The 25480-nt window shown below is 46.1% G+C and overlaps 2 protein-coding genes across 5 annotated transcripts in view; one reads left to right on the forward strand and one right to left on the reverse strand.

Annotated features, from left to right (window-relative positions):
- The window catches only part of SYN3 (synapsin III), a 486177-nt gene that overhangs the window by 259138 nt on the left and 201559 nt on the right, over window positions 1–25480 (reverse strand). The window lies entirely within an intron of this gene.
- Window positions 14857–25480, forward strand: part of TIMP3 (TIMP metallopeptidase inhibitor 3) — a 54809-nt gene continuing 44185 nt past the window's right edge. The window contains exon 1 of the mRNA NM_001166187.1: window positions 14857–14977. Coding sequence (NP_001159659.1) covers window positions 14857–14977 — 121 coding nt within the window. The remainder of the gene's footprint in view (window positions 14978–25480) is intronic.

The following is a 25480-nucleotide window of genomic DNA, read 5'->3' on the forward strand; positions in this document are numbered from 1 at the left end:
CAATGAATAACAATTAAGCAAATAAGATTTTTTTTCAGATGGCAGTAAGTGCAAAAAGGAAATAAATCTGAAACACAGGGCAGTGGGAGGCATAAGTGACTGGGGATGGTTGTCCTACTTCAACCGGGGCATATGTCTCTGAGAAGGTGACAACTGAGCTGGATGCTGAATAACAAGAAGGAACCAGCCATGGCAGTACTTAGGAAAGCCCAGGGAGGAGATGAAGGCAGTCCTGGAGACGGAAGCGAGCTGAGCTTGGTGAGCGGATGAAAGCAGGCCAGCATGATGGGAACGTGGTGAGCAGTGGGGAGAGCAGGGGAGGCAGGGGCAGTGATGGCAGGGACTACATCATACTGGGGATGGAAGCTGGAGGCATTCAGAATTCACTCTAAATGCATGAGGGATTCAGAGAGTTTTGAGCAGGAGGGTGATATGGTCTGAGTTTTGTTCTTGAATTCAGATAATATACATAATGTTATTAGTCCAGGACCTGGTACTGGGTAGCTATCTCATTCATTGTTTACCATTTCTCGGGAGCACCACTGATCATTACAGACTTCCAGAAGGTGGGTGGCCCACGTACGTGTATCTTCCTGCTAGAGGTGGATGCACCTGACTGGGGAAGGGGACTACTCCTGACCCATCTGACTTCCTCCCTACTGCCTACCACCGCCCCCTCCCCCCCACCAAGGCAGATGCCAACCACCTCTGCCAGGCCAAGGGGCAGCCAGGGTAGGATCACTGGGCCTCCAGCTGGCTCCAGCTCCAGGCCTCTGAGCCGCCTTCACGTTGTTTTAAAAATGCGAAGCATTCCAGCCATTTTAATTACTGGGTGTTGCATAAGCCAGCAACCAGTTCATACAAAGGAACAACAGACAAAAAATGATTTTTCAACATGCCTTTGGCCTCTCCCCTCCTTTCTGCCTGAAATCAGCCTGCAATCACTGGCTCCTAGGCCTTGAAAAGCACTCCAGGTATGTGCAATCTCTTTAAGAGTTTGTTGATGTGACATCAAGATGTTTTTTTCCTCTAAATACTTGCGGGAGAGGCAGTTCCAGCTACCTTCAAGTGGTTTGGAAAGTTACTGGTCATATTCTTCCTAGACACACTAAAACTATCACAGGGGCTCCATATTATACCCACTGAGAACTTTGAGTTCAGTGTGTGGTAGGTCTGTCTGGGCACTAAAACAGGGGACTTTTGGTTCCTGAAATTCCAAAATGACCACATGATAAGGTACTCCCAAGGCATGAACCCTAAACATAATATTCCAGCAGTACCTGGATGTGGAGAAGAATTTCTTAGAGTTTGCAATGTGATTAAAGAAACCTCAAGTTCCCTAATTCTGGTTTTTCAGAAGCTTCTAAACACTTTGCTCACTAATAATCTAAACAGTTTGTTTAGGTCCTACTGTGGGTCAAGCATTGGGCTAAGTGTTCAGAAAAGAAAACTCAAGAGTTTGTTAGGTAGCTCACTTCTTAAAGAGGGAAATGACACAGAAACTGATAATCCCACTGTACTGTGATGAAAATCAAGTTACAGATAATCTCTATGGTGGGACCCAGCTTGGATGGAAGGAAAGGCTACTTGCACAAGATGACTTAATGATAATAATAAGTTTGCTTTAATACTAATGTTGACCATGTCCACTCATTCATGGCTGACTCTGTACTAGGAGTTCTGCTAAATCCTTCCCAAGTATCGTGTTTATTCTTCACAACTCTGTGAAGTAGGCACTAATGCTGTCTCCATCTTGTTGATAAGAAAATTAACAGAAAGGTTACTTGTCCAAGAGTACAGTAAATTAACGGTGATGTGCTGGTAATTACTTAGCAACTAGCTCTTCAAAACCAAAAGCTTGGTTTGTAGCATCTGGCAATTACTCTAATGGATCTTCTTCAATCGTGGCCAATTTTAAATTACCAGTGTGACGTCACTGAATGCAGAGTTGGGAAGACTGTTTTTGTCATATAGGTACAATAGCTGGAAATAACGTCAAGAGCATAGATGAGAGTATGTAACAGAATAAAATAATGAGGAAGTGATGGGTATTAAATATTCATGACTGTATTTTTAATATAATTTGTTTGATTGTAAGTTTATACAATCGCATATTTAATAATGCCTATGTTTAACAACTGACTGGCAAAATTCCAGAAAATATAACTATCAGCTCTCACTCACAAGCGAGAGTAAGGCAGCCCCAACACATCATGTGGAGCTCTGGAAACTCACTTTTTATCCCATAAGACAAGTAAGAGGTAGCCGGAAGAGGAGTAAAGACACTCCAGGTCAAGGGAATAGCATGAAAAAAGACTTAAGACATGGAAATGAGACAATAGACAATAATGACATTTAGTGTTTGCAAAATGTTTTCAACCCATTACTGGAGTGCAGGGCAGTGGTAAGGAGCACAGAGCTTGATGGTGAACTTCCAATTCTGGTTCTACCACTTATTAACTGTGTGATCTTGACAACGTTTCTGAACCTCTTTATGCCTCAACTTTCTTTTCTGTAAAATGGGTATGATAATAACAGTTGCTACATCTTAGGGTTTTGAGAATTAAATACATTTATATTTCTGCTTTATTGACTATGCCAAAGCCTTTGACTGTGTGGATCACAATAAACCGTGGAAAATTCTGAAAGAGATGGGAATACAGACCACCTGACCTGCCTCTTGAGAAACCTATATGCAGGTCAGGAAGCAACAGTTAGAACTGGACATGGAACAACACACTGGTTCCAAATAGGAAAAGGAGTGCGTCAAGGCTGTATATTGTCACCCTGCATATTTAACTTATATGCAGAATACATCATGAGAAACGCTGGGCTGGAAGAAGCAAAAGCTGGAATCAAGACTGCCAGGAGAAATGTCAATAACCTCAGATATGCAGATGACACCACCCTTATGGCAGAAAGCAAAGAGGAACTAAAGAGCCTCTTGATGAAAGTAAAAGAGGAGAGTGAAAAAGTTGGCTTAAAGCTCAACTTTCAGAAAATGAAGATCATGGCATCTGGTCCCATCACTTCATGGGAAATAGATGGGGAAACAGTGGAAACAGTGTCAGACTTTATTTTTATGGGCTCCAAAATCACTGCAGATGGTGATTGCAGCCATGAAATTAAAAGATGCTTACTCCTTGGAAGAAAAGTTATGACCAACCTAAATAGCATACTCAAAAGCAGAGACATTACTTTGCCAACAAAGGTTCGTCTAGTCAAGGCTATGTTTCTTTCCAGTGGTCATGTATGGATGTGAGAGTTGGACTCTGAAGAAAGCTGAGGGCAGAAGAATTAATGCTTTTGAACTGTGGTGTTGGAAAAGACTCTTGAGAGTCCCTTGGACTGCAAGGAGATCCAATCAGTCCATCCTAAAGGAGATCAGTCCTGGGTGTTCACTGGAAGAACTGATGCTGAAACTGAAACTCCAGTACTTTGGCCACCTCATGTGAAGAAGTGACTCATTGGAAAAGACCCTGATGCTGGGAGGGATTGGGGGCAGGAGGAGAAGGGGACGACAGAGGATGAGATGGCTGGATGGCATCACCAACTCGATGGACATGAGTTTGAGTGAACTACAGGAGTTGGTGATGGACAGGGAGGCCTGGCGTGCTATGATTCATGGGGTCGCAAAGAGTCGGACACGACTGAGTGACTGAACTGAACTGATGATACTTGTAAAGTACATATAGAACAGGACCTGGTACATAATAAATCCTCAGCCAGTGTTAGTTATTTATTACTTTGATCCTTAAAACTTCCTCTGTGAATTGAATGTTTGTCCCCATTTTAAAGGGAATAAATGTAAGTTTAGAGATAAACTCAGTAGATAGAAGAGATAGAATTTCAGTAATTGTTCTGATTCTAGCTTCTGTGCTCAACCCAAGGCAGAAATCACAATGACCCCATGAGTATTACTCTTCATTAGGGCCTGCTCATGTACTCTCTGGCCTACTAAGTATCCTACTGATGGGCAGCATAGCTGATTCCTAAACACCTGGATTGATGGGTGCAAGGCATTCTGGGAAGGAAGACCCAACCGGTGACTGACATTGGGCATTGGCTATTGCCAATGGAAACTGCATCCTTGCTATTTTCTGCATGTTCACCTTCACCCTGAACAGGAAGGCTTGCAGGGTGGTTAAGAGTACGGACTCTTGGGAAAGGCTGCTCTGGATTCAAATCCAAGCACTGCACCATCCTGCCCATGTGATCTTGAGCAAGTTACATAATCTCTCTGTAGCTTTGTTTCTACACCTGAAGAAAAAACAGATTGTGAGGATAAGCTCATCTACCTCACAGCTTTCACTATTAGATTAGTATGAATTAATATATGAAAACTGCCTAGAAGAATGCCCTGCATTTAATAAGCTGCTGCTGCTAAGGCTGCTGCTAAGTCGCTTCAGTCGTGTCCGACTCTTTGCGACCCCACAGATGGCAGCCCACCAGGCTCCGCCGTCCCTGGGATTCTCCAGGCAAAAACACTGGAGTGGGTTGCCATTTCCTTCTCCAATGCATCAAAGTAAAAAGTGAAAGTGAAGTCGCTCAGTTGTGCCCAACTCTTCGTGACCCCATGGACTGCAGCCCACCAGGCTCCTCCATCCATGGGATTTTCCAGGCAAGAGTACTGGAGTGGGTTGCCATTGCCTTCTCCAATTGCATTGGCACACTATAGGAATTAGCGGTTACTATCAAGGATTGCTCTTCTTTGCTTCCTCCTTTCCCCCATCCCTTCTCTGGGTGTTACGGACATGGTCAAAGGGGATATGACATGGGAACATGGTCTTCATTAATAAACAAAGATCATCAAACAGCAGGCTACTTATCTGCAGGGATCTCATACATTTCTGTGCCTGGAGGGCCACACCATGGTCCACACAGGTTCTCACTGTGCCAGAGCCTTATTCTCTGCACCTTGTTTGATCCTCATGAAGATCCTATGAGTTGCTCCTCTGTTTTACCATTAGATATCTGAGGACATGAGTTTGAGTAAACTCTGGGAGTTGGTGATAGACAGGGAGGCCTGGCGTGCTGCAGTCCAGGGGGTCGCAAAGATTCGACTGAGCAACTGAACTAAACTGATCTGAGGCTCAGAGAAGTGAAGGAACTTGTACAAGGTCACAGTGTGAAAAAGTCAAGAAAGATCAAAACCCAGGATTATGGACATTACAAATCTTGGTGCCTAAGCCTCTCTTCAGTCTGCCTTCCAGAATATTCCATTGGAAAGTTATGAGAGATCATAAAATCTAAACCCCTGGTTTTACATTTAAAGAAAGTGGGTTTGTTGATTTACTCATGGTCACTCAGCTATTGTGTATGGCAGAACTGAGATAAAAACCTGGTATACTGCCTCAATCTTATGCTTAAAATTTCAGAAGGAAATGAAGTCATATTCATTAGTTGTTAGAAAATACTGACCAATATTTTATCAGCTTGCCTCTAGATTCTGGGCCCTTCTTTGGTAATACAAATGTAATTTTCCAGTAGTATTCACTCAGTCATGAAGGCCATGATCTTACACCAGATACTGCCTGCTCTGTGATTTCTCCTGTCTCACCTCCCCTGCAAACCAGATCAAAGAAGAGATGATGCATAAACACTCCCTCACTGGCCCTCCTTTGAAAGGTACCATGTCTCCTGCTTGGCTGCATCACACAGTAATCAAGAGCCCTGAGTACTCAATGGGAACCCAAAAGACGAAGATGAAGTCACCTGCAGCCCATGAACCTATGGATACAGTGACTTTTCAGTCTCCAGAAAGAGTGCTCATTTGGAAAGAGGTCTCTAGGTCTGAATCACAGTTCTGCCACTCCCTTCCTTGTAAGAAATTGGACATGCAGTTTAATTTTTGAACCTCAGTTTTCTTTGCTATAAAATGGACATAAAATAATACCTATTTTTTAGGGCTGTGAGTATTAGAGGAAACACTAAATGCCTTGTATGTAGCAGGTACTCCATTAATGCAAGTTCCCTTTCCTTTCTCTCATCTTAGAAACTTTTCCAGTTTATCATCCCAAGGTTGATGAACGTTACAGGACAGGAAAATAATTATTTACTGCATGTTTATTATGTATCCAGCCACGAATTAGAGAAATCTGGAGTGATGGGAAGATGATGAGATACTAAGGGCTCTGATTCCTTGCCTTGTCTTTGCCAGTAATCCTGTGTGACCATATGGAAACCCACATCTCTGGGGCCTTTTCCCATGATTTGATTATCCACAATTCTCTCCCACCTCCGGTTTTCTGTCTTACTCTAATATGGGTTTCCAAATATCTCCCTGTTCCCTGGTTGGGTGGCCCAACTCCTGGCACTTCTGACCCTCCTGTTGTAGATCAGGCCACCCACTATTGTTTCCAAGTCTTTCTCTCCTGTTAGACTGGGAACTCCTTGAGGGTGGTCTGTGCCTTGTTCACTTGGATCCCTAGTGTGCCTGCTGCATACCAGTGGACACCCATTCAGTGTCTAAGGAAACTGGAAGGAAGGAGGGCAGGAAGGTGAGAACCGTATACTTTCCTCCGAAGAGCTGATGATCACACTGTGACACACAAGCTGTGAGGCAAACAGAGACTGCCAGTGTCTGACTGCCAGTGACTGCTTCACAAGAGAGCAGTGGAAAGAGGCTGTCTGTCTTCTGAGCACTGAAGCCATAAATCCACACGCTATGCAAGTGCTTCACAGTACATCAGAACACAGTAAGGGGAGAATTCAAAATACAAAACTCAGACTTGTTAGCGTGAGGGTCATTATAGGATGGTGACTTACAATCGAAAATATAGAAACCAAATAGATCATAATATTCCTAGTACAGGAAAAGCCTAGGCAGAAGAAGCCAGGAGTGGCAAGTTTGCAGCAGAAAATCGGAAAGACCAAGGGAGCCAAAGTTGGCAATATGTATATGACCTTGTCACTGTACAGGCAGAGGGACTCTAGCCAGCAGCTGTGGGCACTGTCACTCTTGTGGCCAAGGATTCCTCTCACTGAGAAGGAGAATTCTACAGTATCTCAGCTGAAATACCCTTCTGATCTCATTCCCTGTGTTCCAACTCTTTCTGATGAGAAACTAGCTTCATGTCAAGCTCTCTATGGTTATCAGGAAAAAAACATAAGGGTCATGTTGACACACGTATCCTATCCTACATGCCAATTGTATCTCTCATGGGAAACAAAGATAATGTAGTTTGCTTGGGTTGCTGGTCTCCTATGATTCCTAGTGTTCCTGGGACTGATCAGCCCGGAGCTGTATCTAGTTGACTTTCTGGACTTGAGAAGCTGGATTCCAGAACCTCTGTTACGATGAACTTGTGAAGCTGATACATTGACCGTCCCTCCCCCCATTTTCTCTGCTATTCATTGGTTAGTTTATTTTCTCAATATTTGGAAAGTGCCTATGAGTATGAAGTGCAGATGCTGTGCTAGAGGCTGAGGAAGGGCCTGGATTTGCTTGCTGTCTAAGGGAGAGAAAGACATATCAACCACTAGGGACAAAAGAGTATGGGAGGAACCCGGTAGGAATCTGCGGGATACTGTGTGAGTGGGAGAGGACTGAAGAAGGAGAGGCCTTGGAGGAGCAGTCAGATCTGCTGAGGCAGAGACAGGGTCAGGGAAAATATCCATGAGGTAATTCAAGTTGAATCCAGAACGACAAAGATCCTGACAGATGAGACAGAGGAGGGTCAGGAATATAATGGTGGAAGGTGGATTCCAGGCAAAGAGTGCAGTGTGAGCAAGCCTCAGAGGCAGGAACTGAGAGCTGGAACACAAAAGGCTTGAAGATGAGAATGGGGACATAGATTAGAAGCCTAGGTTGAATGGGGACATAGGCTGGAAGCATAGGTTGAATGGGGACATAGGACAGGACATGCTGTTGCGTAACTGAGAGCTGGAAAACAAAAGGCTTGAAGATGAGAATGGGGACATAGGTTGGAAACATAGGTTGAATGGGGACATAGGACAGGACATGCTGTTGTGTAATGGCAGGGATAGCAGTCACAATGTATTCTGCTCGAATGGTGCGCCTCTGGGGACCCCAGGATGAGCCAGAGCACATGGAGCCTTGTATGCCTTTCTTGGGAGCTTAATACTTTGTTCAGAAAGCCACGGAGAACAAGTGAATCATTTTAAGCCAAAGACAGCATGACTTCAGATTTATATTTGAAAAACTTAACATGAGCAGCAGTGTAAAAGCTGAATTTGATAGAGAAAGACCCTGGATAGAGTGGATAATTATGCGACAATTGAAATTGTCAGGAAAGACTATAGGGGCCTGATCCAAGGCAGACATAGTGGAAAGAAGTGAAGGTTAGAAGAGATGCATGGAGTGAGAATCTACAGCACTTGGTGAATGATGGTGCCACTGGCAGGGATGGGTCATACCAGAGAGGACTGAGAGGAAGACAGTGAGTTTGGACTCTTAGGGGTCTGAGGAGCCCATGGGACCTCCAAGTGCAACTGTCCCGGGGAAATTGGGTCTAGACAAGAGCTCATAGGGATACTGCTGCTTACAGCAGTGGACAGACCAGAGTGGGAGGTGGGTCCAGGGGAGACAGTGGGATTAGCCAGGGGGAGTGTGGAAGATAGGAAGGAAGGAAAGGGATGAAAAGGGATCCTTGGACAAAATTGGGAAACACCTATATTTTAGTGGCAGGAAGAGCCTGAAGAGTCTGCAAAGAAGACTGAGAAGGTACAGTTGGAGAGGCAGAAAGCAAAAACCCAGAGAGAGTGGAGTCTCAGCAGTCGAGTTTAAGGAGGATGTGTTTAACGGTGTCCCCATTGCATAGGACAAGTCAATTTCAATTCCAGCAGGTTCCACCGCAACAGGCTCAAGCACCTTGGCAGAAATGGGATCTCTAGCCCAGGCTGACAGCATAACAATCCTTTATCTGTCTGGCCATCCCATTCCCTCCCAAGCTATAGAGCGGCAGGCAGAGACATTCACATGCGTCTTCTGTGCAAAGCTGAGCATGCAACCTTCAAAGAAACCACAAAGGAGCTGCTCATTTTTAAAGGAAAACGCATGGACTTCATGGGCATAGGGAAGACATTAAGACAGCGTCGAGGAGGAGAAGCTCTGCTTCCACTTCATATTACCCTTCATAGAAACAGTCAACCGAGTACACAGTCAAAAACAAAAAAGAGCAAGTGCTGGAATCTTAGCTCTGTTTCCCATCTCCTACCATCCCAGTAAAAAGGAGCACAAAATGTCTCCACTATGCACATGTGTTTTCTGGTTTAAAATCTCTGGGAGTAGCTCCCTGCAAAAAGAAATGCCGATACCCCAGGATTCAGGTGAATTCAGCCAGAGACTCACACTAAGGGGTCTTCACTCCCTGGCAGGGATGGGGGAGAGCTGGGGGAAGAGACGCCCGGGGAAGAGATGCCCTGCAATTTTACTGCCGTGAAATTGGCTCCAGATGGAAGCAAGGCAAGGTGTTCACTCCCTGCTGGTGCCAGACACAGAGAGAACCTGAAATGCCTGCCACCTTAGGTCCAGAATCCCCCAGCGCCGGGTGGCAGCCCTGCTAAGGGTCTGGTCAGGGCTCACGGTGCAGGGTGGACCGGGGCTGTCTGTTGCTCAGAAGAGACTATTTTAAAATGCAATGACTTTCAGATGGACTGTGGGTTTGGGGAAGGCGCGGTGGCTGGGGTCTGGAGGAGAAGGGACAGGAAAGAGGAGAGGTGTTTCCCTACACGGCTGCAGAGATGACATACATCTTAGGACCTTCTCCAGTTTCAGTTTTCAGAGGCCAGCTCTGCCCTGGAAGAGAAGGACCATGGGATCCTCTGTTGTATTCCCAGGTCTCCCCAGTACCCCTCAAATCCATGATTCACAAGTATGTAGCTTCCTGAGAGCACGGCTCCCCTTGGGTTGACAAGTGGCCAGCCTGAGGGTGGAGAAGCTGGGCAGCTGCGGACCCAGACGGGATGCTGACTGAGAGCTTTGTGGCCATTGCAGACGGGAGGGGTTAGCTTCACCCACTCAAAGGCACCCACACCCCACTGACTAGTGTGGAACTGTGCCTTTCCCCCCTTCTCAGTGAGACCAGCTGAGGCTTCAGGCTGAGGGAATGGGTGTTCTCTGGCTTACAGCGCCCCCTATCAGTGGTCAAAGGGATAGAGCCCTGTGAGCTCTCCAAGGAGCTAGCCACCTGCCTATGTCAGTACTGGCTGGTGGGGCCAATTAATTCCATCCATTCAGCTAATCCTTATTGACATCTTTGTTACCACGAACACTGTCCTCAAGGAACTTACCATCCAGGAAGGTAAACAATCACATTACAGTCAGACAAGTAGTGTGAGGGAAAGAAGCACAGGATCACATGGGAGGGACTTGACAAAGACTGGAGACAGGAATCAGAGAAGGCTCTCTAGAGGAGGTGACATCTAAACTATGATCTGAAGGCAGTACAGGAGTTAAATGAATTTTAGAAATAAGGCATGGAGATAACAAAAGGCTTATTTCTTGATCTTTTAGTGCTTATGATGCAAGAGGCAAAAAGGCAGAAAAACAAGTAATTACAATGGGGCTCTATCAGGAATATGACCCTCAATCTCTTGTATGCTTTCACCATCAAAATCTTTGGTTTCAGCCGGAGTCTTGGAGGAGAGAGCAGAAAGCAGAATAGGAACTCAGTGTTGACTGAGAAATTGATGGACATGCTTTAGTCTCTCACAGTTAATTTTTCTCAAAATTCTTTAATGGCAAGATCTATCTTCCCTTCAGAGACATTCACCTTGTCCTTGAGACTTTTCCATGGGTCCTGAGACTTTTCAGCCAGGGGGGATCTTGGAGATCACTGAGTTACAACCTTCATCCAATGAACAAGAAAACTGAGTCTAGACAGGTGAGATGACTTGCCTCAACAACTGTTTCTGCAGCCACCTTTGGAACAAATCTCACATCTTTTGCTTCTGTTTTTCATCCAAGCCTCTCTTTGTCCCCCAGAAAGAAAATTTTCATGTGTCACTTTGCAGCAATATACTTGAAATGCTTTCAGAAGATATTAGATAATTTAGAAAGGGAAAAATAAACACACAAGAGATAAATCTCTGAGGAGTACAGAGCTACATTTGTTATGACTGGCTCAGAGGTGATTATTAACATAACAGAGAACTATTTAGTCAGTGCAGTGCAGTTCTCTACCTGTTGGGTACTGGACAAAGGGACTCTGAAACTCATCTATAGACTTGAAATGCAGATTCAGGACTGCGAGTGGCTGCATAAGAGTCTAAACGTTAGATCATGCACTGCAGTTGGGGGGACTGGGGCCACGAGTGTGTGGAAGACAACCCAGGTTAGGAATCAGGCAGCCACAGCACAATCTCGGGTCTACTGCGAGCTAACCATGAGACTTTTGGGCAAATTTCTTCATCTGTCTGAACCTTATTTTCCCCACCTGTAAAATGAGGATGGGCAGAATCTCAGGTCATTTTTCAGGTTCTCTAAATGTCTGTGAGAGACTTCCCAGAGAGTCTAGCATCTTGGAACTTGATATGAAGAGGGGGTGGACCACTAAATCTGGACCACCAGATTTAGAAACTTCTTCAGTTCTTCTGGGGTTTATAAATCTATCAGTGTCCTTAGCTATCAAGACAAAGTGGGGAGCCAGTATCCTCATTCTTATTTACCATTGGCCCCAGGCCCCCTCCATCTAGCTTCTAAAGTGGACTTGAGAAAGCAATTCTTACATATTACTAGGTCCATGGACACAATGACATCTGGATTGATGGCTATGAGGTCTGCTTGCTGCCCTTGACCCAGAGGCAGTGTGTAGTGCTCCCCTCTATAACAATGCATGAAGCTTGCTTTTTCTCTTGTTCAAAGTGAGGACTGAGGATGGATGGACAGAAGATAGTCCCCTTGGGTTAGACATTAGGGAGAACTTTCCAACTGAAACAGAAGCTGAACTCCAAACACACTGACGCAGTTTAGGATAGGGAGTTAGAGGAAATAAACCAAAGGGCAATTTTGCTACCTTTCAGCTAGAAAAACAATCAGATTACTCTTACACTTGTATAACTAAGCTCCAGTACTTTGGCCACCTCATGCGAAGAGTTGACTCATTGGAAAAAACTCTGATGCTGGGAGGGATTGAGGGCAGGAGGAGAAGGGGATGACCGAGGATGAGATGGCTGGATGGCATCACGGACTCCATGGACGTGAGTCTGAGTGAACTCCGGGAGATGGTGATGGACAGGGAGGCCTGGCGTACTGCGATTCATGGGGTCTCGAAGAGTCGGACACGACTGAGCGACTGAACTGAACTGAACTGAACTGCCATAAAATCATATGCTTCAGATGTTTTCTATAAGGAACCTGCTGCTTGAAATTCAGCAAAAGTTATTTCTCTGACACTCATTTTCTAGGCAAGCCTTCCCTTGGAGAAACTGTTGGTAATTTGGACAAAACCTTAAAGTGAGAAAGAAAAGAGAGAGAGAGAGTGAAGAGAATGCTTCAACACGTAAGATGCTTATCCAAAGTAGATTTGGTCTGGAAAGGCCTATAAAACCTTCCACATGACTGGCACAGTGCAGGGATAAATGAAACTCTCAAATCCTACCAAGTATGCCCTCATTCAACCTGGATCCTTGGAGTGACTTCCAAAGTGTCCACAGCTCAAGACTCAATGGGTTTCTGGCCACACCCATACCCGTGTCCCTTGAGACCCTAATTTATACCCTAAGGAGTAAAAAGCAGCCTTCTCAAATATCTTAGGCTTCAAAGTGTTTCTTCTAGTGTGGTTGGGGAAATAGTACAACTACAGTTCATGGAACAAGGGGCAAAATTCTAAGTAAACACTGAGGGAAGGAAAGCTCTCTCTGGATGGGGCTACAGTCAAAGTTAGGATGGGAAGGGTCTTAAAAGTTGGGGAGGAAACAAGACAGAAAAATGTGGAAACTAGATTCCTCTCCTTACAGCTAAATTCTTAAGGGGGAAAGGGAAGCTTTAAAAATGTTCTTGGAAATATCATTTCCAATGAAGCTTTCTGCTCCTGCCATTTTGGTGTCACTTCTCTGAGGTGTAAACAGAGGAATTTCTGAGAAAGAGGATGAACTTGCACTTCAGAGCAGCACTTCTCATCCTTCTTTTGTTCCAAACTTTTACCATTTTTATTGCCAAATCACTTTAGTCTCTTTCCAAACGGGATGAGTTGGGTGAGAAAGTGAGAAAGATGCAAGAATAGAAAGAAGATTCCAGCTGCAAAAAGGACACTTGCACAGATAAAGCTAGCTGCCACTAAAAAGTCCAAGAAAATAAACACCTGTCTTAAGGCAGGAATCAGAGAATTCAGTTCCTGGCTGGTTGCCAAGTAATGGCATCTTTCTGCAACAGTTTCCTCATCTGGAAAGTGTGAATAACACTTTGTGTTTTTCCTATCTAAAAGGATCATTGTGAGATGTAATGAGGTGAAGTATGGAAAATATTAATATAAGGCAGGCTCAAGAGGTTACTGAATAAGAAAAATAGTCATAGTATCAGTTTTTTAGCAGATATCCATTGTTCCTCATGTTCTTGAATCCTGGATAGTTCTTCAGGATCTAGTTTCATTTCCGGTTGGAATTAGTTCACCTCTAATTCCTCGCTGAAGGATGGAGACTTGTCTGCCCTCGGTGGGGTTACCATTTCCTCGTGCCCTAACTTACTGTTTTTCGAGTAAGCCTAGGGACTTTGCACTTGCTGTTATCTCCTCCCAGCTGCCAAAGGGCTGAGGCTTCTTGTTCACAGCCAGGCTGTCACCTTCTCAGCCATTTTGCTTATTATCCCGTAGACAGCAGCGCCCTCCGCAGTATTTCTAACCCATCATTCATCATTCAGGGCACTATTACCTTAGTAAATCACCCTATGTACTCATGTATCTTCTAATGTATTGCCTACTAGTTCCATGGGAACAAAGAGTTCGTTTTGCTCATCCCAGAATCCAGAACGATGTCTGTTGAATGGCCTCATGATTTACTCCGGCTGAGCCCGGGAAACAACCTTTCGTTACAGTCAGTTCCAAAAGGCAAACGACTTCTTCCTACTGAGCAGGAAAGTCTGGAGCAGCGATACGCTGAGGGATAGGGGATTTGTCAGCAACCTGGTTCTTTCCCCTCTGACCCGGCTCTCTCCAGAGAAGGCACAGTTAGCCTTTATTTATCCTTTCCACCAGGCGCAGTCAAGGTCCCCAAGGCAAGGCCACCTCTGACCTGCCAAAGGGGTTGGTGCTGGGGTGAGCGGTAGTTGATTTTGGTTTGAGTCAGAGGCGCCCAGAGGGCGGGGTGGGCGTATGGCGGGTTTGCAGGCGAGGAGGGCAAGGGGGCGCCGCTCCGAGGGCCCCTGCGCCAGCGCGTAGCAGGGGCGCGTTCAGCCCACCCACTCGCGTGCCCACAGCTGTATTATTCCCTAAAAGGACCTGAACGGGACGGGCGGCCCCGCCCCGTCGCCCCGCGCCCCCGGCCCCGCCCCCTTTTTGGAGGGCCGATGAGGTAATGCGGCTCTGCTATTGGTCGGAGTCGGCGGGCCCCGCGCGCTCGAGAGGGGGTGCCCGGGGGGACCCGCGCTATATCACTCGGCCGCGGGGCTGCGGCGCAGAGCGGGCAGCGGGCGGACGCTCGGACAGCTTCTCCTCCTTCTGCTCCCTCAGCTCCTGCTCCTCCGCCCAGAGAGACTGCCCACCCGCCCAGTCCTGCGCCAGCGCCGAGGCAGCTCCGTCGCACTCCATCCCGTCCCGCCGGGCACTCGGAGGGCGGCGCGCTCCAAGCCAAAGTTGCCCCCCACAGGCGGGCGGGCGAGCGCAGGCTGCAGCGACCCGGCCCGTGGCGCGCAAGGCAACTTTGTAGACGCGAGCAGCAGCCCCAGCAACGGCAGCGGCGATGACTCCCTGGCTCGGGCTCGTCGTGCTCCTGGGCAGCTGGAGCCTGGGGGACTGGGGCGCTGAGGCGTGCACGTGCTCGCCCAGCCACCCCCAGGACGCGTTCTGCAACTCAGACATCGGTAAGCGCTCCCGGGGTCCCTGCCGGAGCCCCCGCGGTGACCGTTCGCTCGCGCGCTGCAGCCGGGACTCCGGCGCTGCTATGGGTGGCCTCGCCAACCCCCAATCCTTTCCATTGCCTGGGCTTGGGGGGAGGTCGTGGAGGTAGATTCTGAGGTATGCTTCAGCATGACCGAGGTGGGTAGACGCAGAGAAACCCACCGAGGCCGAGTGAACTCTTTGTAGCCATGGTCTTTTAGGGCGTGAGGTCCTTACTGGTCTTTTTGACATCTGGAAAATTCCCCTTTTCACTATCACCGGAGAACTGTCTGGGGAAGAAAGATGGGGAGAGCATTTCTAAAACTTGTAATGCCAACTAAAGTGCTGGGATGATGATGAGTTTAAAAAATAAAAATTAAAAAGAAAAAGTTGCCAGTCATGTGCAGGGGAAAGTTGCAGGAGAAACTTGTAGTTTTCTGAGTTTTCACCATCTCCCCACTATGTTCATTCTTTTCACCAAGACCCAACTCAGCCTCACAATCCCTGGGCAAGTGCTAACTGAGCTTCTTGGACTGCCAAGTTTGGGTGGATTTAAGGGGGGAAATAAGAAGGAATCTGTGGGGTTGACCCTCCCCGAAGGAACTGTATTTGAAAGTGTTGATAGCAAGCAGGAGGTGGCGTGTGTGAGGGATCACTTATCACATAGCTGTGAGAATTCACAGGAAGGCTTTTTTTTTCCTTGAATGTGTGTGGGGTGGGGGGAGACACGGCAGTGGAAAACAGGTTTGTTACCAAAAGAACAAAGATGCCAAGGGTCACATCATGGTGACTATTCCAAATCGGACTTAGTGTCTTGATTAGAGACAAGGGCCTTTAGAGTCCTGGGAGAACTTGTTTCAGAGTGTTCGGGACACTTGTGCTTGGATGGCCAGAGGGGGAGCAGCAGCTGGAAAACATCTCTCCTCTCCTTTCCAGCTCATAAAGCTTGCAAGTCTAGTGGCCCTTGCTCTGTGTGTGTGTGTAAATGCGGGCGGGGGGTGGGGTACAACACAGTCTAGTCACCCTCTGCCTGTGTCCATTCAGAGGTGAAGAATGGAGCGTGTGTGTTTTAAGCACAGTCATAAAGAGGAAAAGAAATTTTCCACTGGGTCCTGGGTGAGGGCCTCCACAAGTGTGCTGCAGGGGAGGAGGGGGAGGAGGCAGGAACCTGGCAGGGGAGGCAGCTGAGGCTGGGAGGGGTGCTGCTGGTGGGCCTGGCAAGCCTAGGAGATGTGAGGGAGGTGGCTGTGGTGACTGGGTCAGTCTGGCTGGCAGGCAGGAGTATTTGTGTGACCTAGGGTCACCCACATTAGTGGCTTCCTGGGGTCCTTGCTGTGCCCCTTTCCTTCTCCTGGGGGAATCTGACTGGCCCCTGGGTTTGTGGATTGCAGGGAAGGATTCTTCGGGGCTGCCAGAGGCCTGCAAGGTTTTCTTCTCCCTTGACTGCCCCCACCCAAATTCCACTTGGCCTGTCCCTCCTCACCCTCTGGGTGTCATTCCCACCTAACTGATGCTGGCAGCTACTGCTGGGGGTGGCGGCTCTGGTCCTCTCAGTGAAGAGCACATACTTGGGTCCAGGCATCAGGTGGAGTCAGGGCGTCGTCCTCTACCTGACAGTGGTTTGGGCGTGTTCACTTGGATTTCCGATGTGTGTGGAGAGGGAGACCTCATGCCTTCCCCTTGCCCTTGGCTTTTAGGTTTCTACCCTGGAAGTTCGCCAGGGGACAGTGGAAACAGGAGCAAGGAGACCACTTCCGATAGTGGCCCCGCCTAACCACTGCTTAGGTTTCCTGCTATGTGTCTGGGACTGATACAGAAAGTTTCTTGTAATTTCTCTGGATTTTAGTAAGAAATCTTCCCACAACCCCCTCTTCAATTGACTGCCCAGAGAAAAGCGAAGTTACCAGGAAATACCAAAAGGCAAGAACATTGTGGTAGCAAAAACGAAAAAGAAACAAAAAGACCTCGGTGCTGCTGGCCCGGATCCAAAGCTGTGCTGCCTTGGTTGGCGCACTGCACTAGTGGCAGGGATGAGATAATGCTTTTTATGGGAGGTGTGGATGCGGGCTGCTGGCTTGTTGACCTCCACTGCCTTACAGCACCCTGCAGGCGGCCAGTAGGTGGCTCCCAGTACTCCTAGCTCACAGCTCCTCTTCTGGTTCCCAGTCTGGGCTGATGCCTGCCTGTTCTCTCCCTGAAGGAAATGTGTAGACGCTCCCATTCCCCTTGACACCCCTATGACCCTACCAGTCAATACTATAGTCTTTAAAAGATTCTCACGCCAGCCCACTAGCTTCCTCTTTCAGAACCTTCCTGGCTCTTTTCATGGCTGGGTGCCACATTGCCAGGCAAAGCCCCTCTCTAAGGAATCCCCCCATGGGCTTCCATCTCCTTCCTCCTCATCCACAAGTGTCTCTTCTTGCCTTCCCCCCACCACCACCCCTCCCCCGCCGAAGACCTGAGGATTGGCGCTGCCTTCTGGATGACGAGGAGTTAAAAGGTGTTTCTATGGCAACTCCAGGCCCTACACCCCAGTGAAGTGTTTAGAAGAATGAACTACATCCCGGCTTATAAGACATACTGTGGCGGAGAGAAAAGGACTTGGAAGCATCCACGATGTCCGTGGCCCCCTCCCCACCAGTCACTGACCCTGAAACTCTTGACGAAACCTTGACTTTGGAGGAGGGGAAAGGGGAGGACTAGGAATGAAGGAGGCGGCCTTGGCCTGCTTTCTGCTCCACAGCTCTGTCCGGCTCAGGAAGGGGCGGGCAGTGGGGCATGCATGCGTGTGGTTTCTGCAGGGGTGGCAGCAGTAGGGAGAGAATTTGACTTCAGAATGCCAACCCCTCCTTTGCACAGAAGAATGGGGCTGTGCAATGGAGTGCTGGGGGCCTGCTCCTTGAGCCCGTGGGGAATTCAAGAGGGAGGCTCAGCTGGGGGGCCCACTGCCAGCTCTGGAGGACGGTCTCTGGACGTCTCCAGATTGTTTTGACAGGGACCAGTGCCAGCAGATTCTTTCGGTATCTGAGGTTGTGGTTTTAGCGAAGAAGCCATTTTTAAGGAAGCCCGATCAATCCTCTCTCACAAACACAAAATTACACTTTACACTGGGCTTGGTGACTTAAGGAAATTAAAAAGGATCCAGCTTCGGAAAGGAACCAATCACTTGGGGAGTGGATCCAGGCTGTGGACATCTTAGCAAGTCAGGAAAAAGGAGAGCTACTTATCTTAGGGAAGAGGGGACATCTCTCAGACTTCAACTGGGTGCAGGCTCTTTGTGTCTTTTATCCACTCAGTATCCTTAAGAGTGGGTATTACACCTATTTTTCTTCAGATGGAAGATAAATTGTGGGTTTGAGATAAATTGTGCTTGCTCAAGCTCACCCAGCTACTATATGGTAAGGGTAAAGCCATTCTGAATTATGCCATTCTTCCAAAACTTTTCAACTTCCATTTATCCTTGCTATTGTAAGGCAGACAACCCTTCCCAGGATCAGGATGGAATGGACAGTTAACATTTGAACAATGCCTTACTTATTGATTTGGAGAGTTTTCCTTAGAAATATGAAGACAGCTGAAATGGCCAGAGGTTATAATTAAACATCATCATAGGAAAGTAAGAACTAATTACTGTCATCCTCATTATATCAGGTTATCAATAGAGAAAAATAAAGAAAAAATTCTAATGTTCTTTGGCTGTTAGAACTAGAAGAGACCCTCAAAACTACCAAGTCAAAGTTAAAAAAAAAAAAAAAAAGACTCGGTTTGTCTCACTAAAGTTTGGCCTCATATACTCTTACCCTTCTGAGGTTGGGCTGAGTGAGGGCTTCCCAGGGTGATGTGCCCTGTCTATGCAGCCTGATAGTATGATGGGAGGAAAACCAGAGAGAGTCAGGAGGCTGGGTCCTGGGCTGGCTAGAGAAGGTGCCCCTCCCACAGTTCTGTGTCCCTTTCACAATCCCTCCATAGATAAGACTAGAAAAGTGGCCACAGAAGTGGCTTGGGTGGAGGGACTTTTGTTTGTTTTGCAGGAACAGCAGGAACCATTCAGCTCCACTGCTGAATGGCACATTCCAACAGGTTCACTAATTAAAAACAAAAACAACAACACAATTCTCCATTTCATTTAGCTTTTATCATTCTGGTCAGTATGGACAAGGAGGCCCCTTCTTCTAGCCTTTGTCATAGTCAACTCCTGGGTGGCCTGGAGGGGCAGAAAGGCCGTAGCATGGGCAGGGCAGGGCTGGGCTTAAATCCTTTCTGTGGCGTGTTGGCTGTATGCACTTAAGCATGCTATGGGCCATCTTTAAGATTTAGTTTCCTCACTAATAAAAGGGGAATAATAATCTGTACATCCTTGGCCTTTTAATTTTTAATCCACATTTCTAAAATTACAAGAGTAGTTGCATACATTGTGTTCAACTGTATCCATCCGTCTATCCATCGACCATCATCCATCCATGTCTATCCATCTATCTAAAGTCAGATAAGGGGAAAGTCCTTTTTGATCAGTTCCTCTAATTCTGGTCCCTTCCCTATGAATTTACATACATAATACTCATAGAAAATTTGCAGTAGTCTTTCCCCTTGGAAACATGAATGGCAAATACTATAAACAGTGGAATACCAATACAGCATTCAACTTCTTTTCAATGAGCAACATGTTAGAGGTTGTTTTCAGTTCATATGCACACATATGTACTTCATTTTCTTTAATGTGCAGAATTCCATAGGGTTATAAATTATAAAAACTAATCATGGAATGATTACTGTGCACCAAATTCCATTCTAAATAATTAATATGCATCAACTCACTTTAACTTAATTCTCTCAAAAGTTCTATGAGGCAGGTGTGGGCTACTGCTATCTCCAATTTACAGATGAGGAAAGTGAGGCTTAATAAAATTATGTAACTTGTTCAAGACTGTTACAGAGCCCATATTTAAACCCTTACAGCCTAGGTCTAAAATATACATGTACTACAGTATATGCAATATTATATGATACATATAATTATATACTATTTTATTAATCTAATGATATTATAGCCTTATGCCAGTACCAGTGCCAAGTTACTTCAGTCATATCCAACTCTTTGTGACCCTGTGGATTGTAGCCCACCAGGCTCCTCGATCCATGGGATTCTCCAGGCAAGAATACTGAAGAGGGTTGCCAAGCCCTCTTCCAGGGGATCTTCCTCACCCAGGGATGGAACCTGCGTCTTATAGGTATAGGTATAGATTTATTTATCCATTCCTCTATTAGATATTTTAAGGTTTCTAACAGCTTTTCATGGTTACAAAGAGCATAATGGCAAGTATTCATTGTACGATCCTCTTGTTCATATGCATGGATATTTCCCTATGGCAAATATACAATTTGGAATTCTCAGACATAATGTATGTGCACTCTACATTTGAACAGTTCCTGACAATTCACCCTCCAGAGTGGCTGTGGGAAACCACTGTTTTCATGTATGCAACATGCAGCAATGGAGAGACCATCAGCCCTGTGCTGGAGACATTTCTACACTTCTCTCAAAGGGGAAAACACGTTATGACTTTTATTGACTTACTGAGTTTTTTCCCTTTTTTGCTTGTTCTTTTATCCTTTTGAAAGGGGGCAAAATTAAGGCTACTTACACCAAGTTGATAGAAGCATTTTTGTAGGGAGAATGGTGCTATGTGCCAATGGTGCTACATGCCAAATGGCTTTTGACTTGTCGCCATTTTAGATTAATTCAACTGCAGATGGTTTTATTTTTTGCTTTAATAAGAAGCAATGGGCCTTTCAGTACATTAAGATGCTTCACTTCAGGGTCTGACATGAACCCAGGTTCATGTTTTAAAGACAGGATCTTATTGCTAACCCAAAGCTGTCCCCTTTTTGGCTGGGTGTGGCCAGGCTCGTGGTGGCAGCAAGGACTCAGCCCTGTGTCTCCCTTCTGCTCACTGAATTTGGATGGTGCTTGGATGAGAGTGGTGGGATGGCCTTAGGAGGGAGATGGACAGTGAAGAGGGGACAGAGTGGGTCCTGGCCAAGAAAGATCAGGCCTGAGTCGCACTTTGATGGCAACTAGAATGGCTGGTTTAAGAGAACTTCAACTGTTCTGATTACAACTTTTCAGGATTCTTGGGATAAAGTGTCATAAAATGGCTTCAACAATAGCCAACCCGGCCTCTGCCTGCCTTGTCAACATCACAGGCTTTTCCAGGTGCCGCTGTTCCCATTCTCTCTCTGCCCATTGTCCTCACCTCAATTTTGAGTGCCCCTTGTCAATGTCTCATTCTCTGGAGCTCACTTGGTGCCTTTTCCCTGCCTACTTCTTGGCATTATTGCAGGATCATCAATCCTTGCCCAAATTTTAAACATGTCAAAAAACACCATCTTTAGGAAAAAACAATTCTTTGGAGCTGCTTGGGAAATTCCTAGAGGGGCTCATTCTTGAGCAGACCTAAGGGCTGTATACTATCCAGAGAGATGCATCTGACCCTCCAAAGAGGGGACGCACCAGCTATTGCATTACTTATTAAATCTGATCCCACCTTCTGGACATGGTACTCCATCACCATCCCAAATAAAAAAACTCCTTTTCCGCATATCAGTCATCCTACTAGCTGGAGACTGCCCATCCCAGCTACCTGGTGAGTGATCTGAAGCCAGAGGGGTGAAATCACTCACCTGAGATCACACCATGAAGAAACAGATGAACTGGAAGCTACATTTGCTTCAGTTTAGTTCAGTTCAGTCACTCAGTCATGTCCGACTCTTTGCGACCCCATGGACTGCAGCACACCAGGCCTCCCTGTCCATCAGCAACTCTTGGAGCTTGCTCAAACTCCACTGAGTTCGTGATGCCATCCAACCATCTCATCCCGTCGTCCCCTTCTCCTCCTGCCTTCAATCTTTCCCACCATCAGGGTTTTTTTTCCAGTGAGTCAGTTTGTCACATCAGGTGGCCAAAGTATTGGAGCTTCAGCATCAGTCCCTCCAATAAATATTCAGGACTGATTTCCTTTAGGATGGACTTGTTGGATCTCCTTGCAGTCCAAGGGACTCCCAAGAGTCTTCTTCAACACCACAGTTCAAAAGCATCAGTTCTTCAGTGCTGAGCTTTCTTTATAGTCCAATTCTCACATCCATACATGACTACTGGAAAAACCATAGCTTTGACTAGATGGACCTTTGTCGGCAAAGTAATGTCTCTGCTTTTTAATATGCTGTCTAGGTTGGTCATAGCTTTTCTTCCAAGAGCAAGTGTCTTTTAATTTTGTGGCTGCAGTCACCATCTGCAGTGATTTTGGAGGCCCAGAAAAGAAAGTATGTCTTTTATTTTGTTTCTGTTGTTTCCCCATCTGTTTGCCATGAAGGGATGGGACCTGATGCCACGATCTTAGTTTTTTGAATGTTGAGTTTTAAGCCAATTTTTTCACTCTCCTTTCACTTTCATCTCAAGAGGCTCTTCAGTTCCTCTTCACTTCTGCCATAAGTATGGTGTCATCTGCATATCTGAGGTTATTGATATTTCTCCCAGCAACCTTGATTCCAGCTTGAGCTTCATCCAGTCCAGCATTTCACATGATGTACTCTGCATATAAGTTAAATAAGCAGGGTGACAATATACAGCCTTGATGTACTCCTTTCCCAATTTGGAACCAGTCCATTGTTCCATGTCCAGTTCTAACTGTTGCTTCTTGACCTGCATACAGATTTCTCAGGAGGCAGGTAAAGTGGCCTGGAATTCCCATTTATTGAAGAATTTTCCACAGTTTGTTGTGATCCACACAGTCAAAGGCTTTGGCATAGTCAATAAAGCAGACGTAGATGTTTTTCTGGAACTCTCTTGCTTTTTTGATGATCCAACAGACGTTGGCAATTTGATTCCTCTGCCTTTTCTAAATCCAGCTTGAACATCTGTCTTGATGCATGTACTGTTGAAGCCTGGCTTGGAGAATTTTGAGCATTACTTTTCTAGCATGTGAGATAAATGCAGTTGTGCAGTAGTTGGAACACTCTTTGGCATTGCTTTTCTTTGAGATTGGAATGAAAACTGACCTTTTCCAGTCCTGTGGCCACTGCTGAGTTTTCCAAATTTGCTGGCATATTGAGTGCAGCACTTTAACAGCACCATCCTTTAGGTCTTGAAATAGCTCAGCTGGAATTCCATCACCTCCACTAGCTTTGTTCGTAGTGATGCCTCCTAAGGCCCGCTTGACTTGGGACTCTAGGATGTCTGGCTCTAGGTGAGTGATCACACCATCATGATTATCTGGGTTATGAAGATGTTTTTCGTATAGTCCTTCTGTGGATTCTTGCCACCTTTTCTTAATATCTTCTGCTTCTGTTAGGTCCATACCATTTCTGTCCTTTATTGTGCCCATCTTTGCATGAAAAGTTCCCTTGGTATCTCTAATTTTCTTGAAGAGATCTCTAGTCTTTCCCATTCTATTGTTTTCTTCTATTTCTTTGCATTGATCACTGAGGAAGGCTTTCTTATCTCTCCTTGTTATTCTTTGGAACTCTGCATTCAAATGGGTATATCTTTCCTTTCTTCCTCTGCCTTTAGTTTCTCTTTTCTCAGCTATTTATAAGGCCTCCTCAGAACCATTTTGCTTTTTTCCATTTCTTTTTTGGGGATGGTCTTGATCACTGCTTCCTGTACAACATCACGAACCTCTGACGTTTGCTGAGTCACTTTCAAAATCTGTGTTCCAAATTGGCATAGTCTAATGGCAAGGACTTTTTGGATTTGAGAAGATGCTATTCGTGTTGTAATTTCCCCCAAATTGTTGTTGTTTTTTTTTTTCACTTCCCTACTTTGGATGTCTCCTCTGTATGCTTCTCTTTGATTTTCTTGCACAGCAAGCCTCTGCAGCCCCTGCTTCCCCCCACCCAACCCCCAGTTTTATTACACAATAGTCCTAATAAACCCAAGTCTTGCACCCTATTTCTAATTCCTAACTCAGTACTCTTTCCACTTAATCAGCGGTTCCCAGCCTTTTCAACACCATGGACTGTTTTCTTTAATTTTCCTTCAAAGGATTTCATGTTTGGAAAAAATTATCCATCACAACTTCATGTCTTGGGTGTTGATTATTTTTCCATCACAAAGTCTAGTTAAATGGTATCTGTTACTGCTGACACTAGCCAGTCATTATTCTGATATAATCAGATAATATAATTAATTGCTGCCCAAAGCAAAGAAACCTGGTATTTGCTCAAGCCTGGGGAGCACTCTCATGGGCTATTGGATGATGGCAAGGTATGATTTGGGCTGGTCCACAGAAGTGCAGAAGGAGCTCATGGACCCCTTGCAGAGCACTGTAGTTCACCCTCTGGGAATGGCTCTTCTCTTTCACACCAGTTTTCCGTCTCTCTTCCTGTGGACTGGTCCACATGTCTCCCATCCTTGCCATTTTCTAGATTCCCCCGAGTACTGAGAACAGGGCTGGCAGAGGCAGTGGGTAACTGACATGTCCTGGATGAGTTGCCTAGCCTTTTGGAGGAGGTGACATGGGTTCCTCTTCTTTGTTTTCCTGTGTTAATCTCTTATGGGCTGAAGCAGATGAGTACTGACTCTGGCTAAAGGAACTCACTAAATAGCATTTGACAGGAGGTCACAAGGTGTCTATCCCAGCTATAGTGGAACTAAGAGGCTTTCTTACTTGGTTGCTAAAAAACTAGTGTTCAGGGGAGAGGTATGCGGGCCAGGACAACTTTTCCTGATTCCTGTAGAAGCCATCTGTGGCTGGGGTGGGTTGGATGCCATAGAAGTGCTGCCCAACACCCACTTCTGATTTATGTTCACGTAAAGCCTATCACTTAACAGTGGCATTCACAATGCAGAGAGTAGAGACCTTAAGTATTCCCAGGTCTGTGGCCACTTGCTTTTTGTAGGGGTAGGGAAGGGACGGAAATCTGAAAGATTTGGCTTCAGAGAGCTCAAGTGAAAGCTTAGCAGGTGGAAAAATAGAGTCCTTGGATGACAGAGGAGGGGAGATCCAGAGCAGACTAGAGTCATTCCAGAATCAGACCTTAAACATTGCCCAACAATTATCCCTCCCCCTCTGCCTCAAAGAGATCCCTCTCAGAATGAGGGCGCTGGGCACCAGGTAGCCCAGTTGCCTGTAGAGAAGCACTGTTCATTCAGAAATCTCAGGCTCCTGCTATCACCAGGGTAGGGCATGGGGAAGGGGAGCCTTGCAACCTGGGGCACACTTCATGAGGATGTGGTTTCGTGACATGAGAGTTTGCGTTGTTTGGTTAAGGTGCTTGCAGGTCATGAATTGGGATAGACCTCCTTTGACTTATATTGATCATCATAAATAGACTCATAATCTTTGAAATTTGGAAACACAGTACCTCTTGTGAGCTCTACTGCTCACCTAGTGTGGGTAAGTTCTCTGGTCTCAGTTTCCTCATCTGCAAAATAGGGGGAATAATAGTATGTACCACATTGGGTTGGTGATTAAGTGAAAAAATTCCAG

Source organism: Ovis aries, chromosome 3 (assembly GCF_016772045.2).
Source record: "Ovis aries strain OAR_USU_Benz2616 breed Rambouillet chromosome 3, ARS-UI_Ramb_v3.0, whole genome shotgun sequence".
NCBI lineage: Eukaryota > Metazoa > Chordata > Mammalia > Artiodactyla > Bovidae > Ovis > Ovis aries.